This window comes from Bos mutus, chromosome 14 (genome assembly GCF_027580195.1).
Source record: "Bos mutus isolate GX-2022 chromosome 14, NWIPB_WYAK_1.1, whole genome shotgun sequence".
Taxonomy (NCBI): domain Eukaryota; kingdom Metazoa; phylum Chordata; class Mammalia; order Artiodactyla; family Bovidae; genus Bos; species Bos mutus.
Window position 1 is genome coordinate 22,003,618 of NC_091630.1, and position 6,000 is coordinate 22,009,617.

The following is a 6,000-nucleotide window of genomic DNA, read 5'->3' on the forward strand; positions in this document are numbered from 1 at the left end:
TTCAATTACCTATAAAGACTTGCAGCTGGAACAGGATTAGAACTCATTCTAAAATAAAACATTTTCTATTTAAATCTACATAAATCTTGTCTATATTAAATGTATCTTTACCTTTCATTTCCTTTTTACCTTTCATTCTTTTAACTGTAAATTCACTGATATGACAAAAGAATAAACAACAAAGAAACCCCAAATATAAAAACACTTCAGAGAAACAAAAACAGTATTAAGCAATTAATTTAGTTTTATTCAACATTTTATGTAATCAAGCTTGACTTTCTTAGAAGTAACTGGAATCCAGTTTAGATTTTTTTTTCTTATGTTCTAGTTATTTCTACAATCTTTCTAAAATTGGAACTTCTCATCTATCCTTAAACTGGAAATTTATAAAATGCTGCAGAAAGTTTCATAAAATTCACTGGGGAAGACTCACCCATTGGACATAAACTGCAAGATATGTTATGTTCCCACAACATCTAGAACAGCAGTGCGTACAGAAAGAACTTTTGACTACAATGAGCTGAAAATCAGTTTAAAGATAACATTTTGTCACAAGTCAGTCAGTATATATTAGGAAGAGTTCTCACTGCTCTCAAAGGTTCTAGGAGCAAGTAACTGAAGACTTAACCACCTACAACTCTTCAAGGCTACCGTAAAATGATATACAAATACAACAAACACTTTAAGTTACATTTTAAGGCTTCTCACAGGGCAGAATTTTACAAACTAAGAATTGTATTCTGTAAGTGGGTCCAAGCCAGTAAATGAAGAAAGGAAGCAGGACAGAAGGGAGGTGGAATAGACTAGAAAACATCAGCGAGAATCTCAGGTGGTACCAACAAGTATTATTTCATGAACTTTGTTTTGTTCTGGGAGTAATAAAAAAATGCAATATTTTAGATATTTTATGGTTTTATTTTTATTTTAGGTTTGAGTAGGGGGAAAAAAAGATTAGAAAACATTGATCTGGGAGACAAACAGAAGTGGAAAAGGAAAAGTAATGGAACTGCCACAGTTACCAAATTATGGCTAGATTGTATTGACCAGGAGACAGTCAGGGAAACCTCCATGCATTCTAACAGTCAGATGTCCCCATGTGAGATATGGAGAAAACACCTTCTCCCCTTACAGGCAGCCTAACAGAGTAAAAAGCCGACTCACTGGAAAAGACTCTGAAGCTGGGAAAGATAGAAAGCAGAAGAAGAGGGAGACAGAGGATTAGACGGTTGGATGGCATCACCAATTCAATGCACATGAGTTTGAGCAAATCTGGGAGATAGTAAAGGACAGGGAAGCCTGGGATGCTGCAGTCCGTGGGGCTGCAAAGAGTTGGACACGACTGAGCGACTGAACAACACAGTGCCCAGCAAAGCTCACAGCTGCCCTCACTAACTGTTCTTATTCCTACAAACTTCCAACGGCAGAGGTCAACCTTTACCTTCTCCTGCCAGGAACATTCAGTGCAGTTAAGATACAGCAGCTCGTGAAGATAATTATCGGTCTTTGAACAACTACTCCTATAAAACATTAACTGTATTCCATATCATAATCAAGAGTTTCAAATGAGGCGTGGGCATTCAGAAAAGTAACTTGGAAGGGAAACAGTCATACTATTCCACTGAAACAGTCACATTTAATAGTTACAGGGTCCATGAAATTGGTCATGTGAAGAAACTAAACACCAAAACACAGATAATTTTTTAAGGCATTTGAAATGTTTCAAAGATTCATGGCACAACCTGGAGCCATTTACGACTACATTTTAATAGACAAGAAAGAGTCACTCTGTGAAGAGCAAGTATTGGAACTGCCCCAATAGCCAATCCACCTGTATTCCACCCCCGCCCCTCCCAACACACTGGGTCTAAGTTAAGCGTTACTCCAAATATTCAGTTGCATTAACAGAGGTTTCTCATTATTTTTGAAGCCACTTTTTGGAAAACACATGTTTTGATGTAGACAAGGGACAGCTCCATAAACTACAGGGTGTATTTGTTCCATAGGCTCAGAACAGGTACTTCTCAGGATGCATCCACTACTCGTCACAATGACTGGACACACAAGTAAAACCTCACTACTATATGAACGCACACCCCCTCCCACGCTACTGTTTCAGCTTTTTTCCTCTAATACAAATCCACAGAGGACTGAAGAGACAGAAGAGGACAAAAAGTGTAGCAATAAAGAGATTTTCCCCAACTGCAATGAAGGCGTGAAGGGCTCCTTTAATCTCTGCTTATAGTTTAGTGTTCCGCCTGGCTCACTACCTCCTTTTTCTTTATACTTTGAAACTTGCTGTGTAGCTTGGTATATCAACCCTTCGCATAATCACTCGCTAGTTTTATAATCTGATGCCACACTGTTGGAAAAAGGAGCTTCAGTCTTTGTCTACTAACAATTTCTCACTAAACACAAATTCCCCAAACATAAATATCTGATAAGCACCTACTATAAAGTCATTCTTGTGCACCAGGACAAAATTATGGGGTTCACAGCCTCTTATCCCTAAAGGCCAAAAGACTTTTCGTTCAAATATTAATGGCATAGCTTTTAATGAAAGCAGAGCTAAGAGAACCTGTTTGTTTATCCATTTTGATCAGACAACACTGCCTCAATTCTGATTACAGTGGAGGACAAAGCTGGACACTCTTAATCACACTAACGATGCCTCTCTCTTTCTTCTCTCTCCTGGACCATTACACCAAACCCAGTGCAGAACTACACCCACCTTCAGGCTAGAAGAAACACAGAATAGCTTATTGATCTCTGGTGTAGACCCAAACCCACAAGTCACCAGGCAAGTAGGGATCACAGCCACTTGATGCAACTAACAATCAAAAGTTTTGCACTGGGTTTTCTGGTCACAAATAAGCACACCATTGGCAATGACCACATCAAATGTGGACCAACTCCCCCCAAACAAAAATAATAATATATTAACCAGCTCAGGGAGCAGCGATGCATTGTGAACAGTACAGGAAAACTACAATTTCTTGGTTGTTAGTAAAGGTCCATTTCAGTTCACTAAATTCTTCATTTCCTGTCATTTCTCAGGTTTTTAAAAGTTACGGTCACATTCAATCCTATAGATAAGTGCTTTCAAAAGAGATAATGCTCCCTTGTAAATTACATGGGGAATTAAACGTTTGTGGCAATTTTTAGAAGTAAAATTTATCTAAGAATGGCAACTTCCAATTATTTCCCTCTGAAGAAATCAAACCACAACTGCCCAAAGTAAAGGTTAACGGTGTTCTCTGAAACAACGATTCAGTGTTTTTAACTGAAGGAACTAAGAACAGTCAAGTCAGAAGTGGAACTCAAAGTCTATTAAGCAATGAATGTTCTTTCCAGTGAATTCCATGTAGCTCTTGTTCTGACCCTTGTGTAATACATAAAGCTTGGTCCTCGCTCATAGCCTCAGCCTTCTCTTAACCTCAAAGGCATATATACGTAATAATAACCCACCGACTGGAATAAAGCAACAGTGACATTAGCGGACAACGATGGATGAGGCGACAAACGAACCGGGAGTCAGCACAGACATGTACGCCCCAAGAGGGAGAGACTGAGGGAGAACTGGATGGAAACTATTTTCTGGCCTTCTCCCGCGCGTTGCTCCAGAGTAAGGGGCAGGATCTTGCATGCCCGGGGATCAGCAGAGCCTCGGCCCCCGAGGTGCAGGGATGGAAAGAAAATAGCGGGCTGCTTCACCAGCGAGTTGGGGAAGGCGGGGAGTCAGTGCGGTGGGAATTGCACTGCGGACAGAACTTCCTGGCCCCGGGAGGGTCGAGGCGGGCTGGACCGTCCCGGCCGGCGGCGGGGGGCGACCTCCCTTTCTCTCTACCCCACACCGTACATCTTTGTCGTGTGTAGAGTGTGCAAGGGGCGACGAGTTCCCAAGGAGCCGAAGCCGGGGCCCTCCAGCCCGGATCGGAAGTCTGCCCGCCACCCTCGAGCTTCTCCGGGGGTTGGGGGGCTCCCCCCAGCTCCGGGACGCGCAAGCCGCTCTGCAACACCCCCGAGGGTCTGGAGGCGGACGAGCAGACCCACAGCATCTCCGTGTCGGGGGGGGACACCTCTCCCGCTGCATCCATCCCTCACCGGGTCTTTTGTCCCGTCGGCAGCCGGGTTCTCTAGCCGACTCCTCGGAGAGCCCCTGTCCTGGAGGCCTCGGGGATCCGGGTCGCCCCAGCTTTTTTTTTTGTCAGAGGGGTTGAGGGGGAAGCGGAAACGCGGACACTTACCGTACACCCCGGCGAGGAAAAGCAAGACCAGCGCAGATCTCCACCGCGGAGACTCTTTTGTGTTCCAGCGACGGGCCATAACCACGGCAGATGGAGGGAGCGAGGAGGAGGAGGAGGAGCCGGGGCCAGAAGCCGCCGCCGCCGCCGAGCCCCCGGCGGCTCCCTGCGCTCTCCGCGGCGGCGGGAGGGGGAGGGGCCGGGCCGCCGCCGCCGCCCGCGCGCGCTCCCTCCCTCCGGCCCCCTCCTCAGCAGCTCGCCGGCTCCCCCCGCCCCACCCTCCCGGGGTCCGCGCGAGAGCCCTCCGCCTCCGCGGGACACCCCTCCCGGGGCAGGGGTAGCCGGCACCGGAGCGAGGCGAGGCGAGGCGAGGCGAGCGGGCGGCAGACGCGCGACTCCGGCCTCGCCTCACGCCGCACAGGCTGGCCCGCGCCCGCCGCCACCCGCCAGACAGCGCGAGCCGGCACCCGCGCCCATCCGTGCGATCGGCGATCCCCTGGCCCGCCTGCCTTGGTCCCCGCCCCCTCTCCCCCCGCCGGACTTTCTCCGTCTCCGGGGCCGCGTTCTCCGCGACGGGAGCCGGAGGAGCAAGGCAGCGCCAATCGATGAGTGAGCGCGAGAACGCCGGCCGCCGGGTTCCCCCGGCTGGGGGGAAGGAGTGGGGCTGAGGTGGTGGGGTTGGAGGGGGCCGGCTTCGGAGCTCCGCCGCCGCCTGAGGCCTCTGGGCAGCTTCACGCGGGGTGGTGTGAGGGCGAGCTGGGAGGCGGGGGGTGGCCGCCTGAGCGACGAGAGTGGGTGTCCCAGAAGCTGGGAACTTGCGAGTTGCTCTTCCCTACCCCTCCCTACCTCCACTTAATACCGGCGCGGAGCCCGGAGTAGGTGGGTGCAGGTTAGTGCGGGGACCCGGGCCGCCGGGTCGCTGTGGATGCTGCCGGGGACCTGGGGCCGGACGCCCACGCTCAAGGTGCCCGGGAATAAGCTGGGCAAGGCTGGAGTACCCAGCACTTCCAGACTGGTGTGGAAGCGGTGTGACCATCCCGCGGGGGAGTTGGAGCTGGGCCTGGGATGCTCAGCCTGAGCCGACCTTGGGGGCCGGCAAGTGGGAGAGGGGTTCACTAGGCAATCTGTCATTTCCCTGGGCATCTTCCCCCATCCCAAGTGTGACTCCATCACCGTAGCACTTTCCACATACATTTGTTGTGACTCTGGCACGTCAGACCTCCCGCCTTGTATTTTTAAAGTGTTTATCTACACGTCTTATCTCCCTTAGTAGATTATCACTGGCCTTTACACGCACTCTCCGGGCTGTTGAAGGAAGACCTACCATGCTCCGTGCTGTCCAATTGACATTGATTATCTCTTTTTAATCCCTAACAACCTTGTGAGATAAGTGTTATACATATTTTATAGATAAGAAAACGCGACTCAGGTTAAATTATCCAAAAGAGTGTAACAAACGAATGTTTTGAAACAGTATTTCTCATCCCTAATTCAAGGCTGCTTCCTCTCTACTGCAACGTACTCTGTAGCACAATGCTTAGTGCATAGCAGGTAAATACTAAGATTTAAGATGAATTTCTTTGAAGGGATATTTAGTCTTTCTGTCCCCTACCGTTTTGACCCCTTTTAGATTTTTTTCCTGGAAATGGTATTCCAAACGGTGAGAAAATTTATTAACAATGCAAAACCCAGTAATAACAAATCTTGTATTATCTGGCAAAGCAAACACAATCTAGATCTCAAAAAATGTTTCTCGCAC

The 6,000-nt window shown here is 48.4% G+C and overlaps 1 protein-coding gene across 2 annotated transcripts in view; it reads right to left on the reverse strand.

The window, feature by feature from the left end:
* The window catches only part of LRP12 (LDL receptor related protein 12), a 90,015-nt gene extending 85,637 nt beyond the window's left edge, over nt 1-4,378 (reverse strand). Inside the window, exon 1 of one of the 2 annotated variants that reach the window (XM_005894616.2) lies at nt 4,245-4,378. In XM_005894616.2, the coding sequence (XP_005894678.1) occupies nt 4,245-4,323 (79 nt within the window). In that variant the 5' untranslated portion in view covers nt 4,324-4,378. The remainder of the gene's footprint in view (nt 1-4,244) is intronic. The other variant, XM_005894615.2, reaches the window with a different exon arrangement.
* Nucleotides 4,379-6,000: the final 1,622 nt, after the last annotated feature.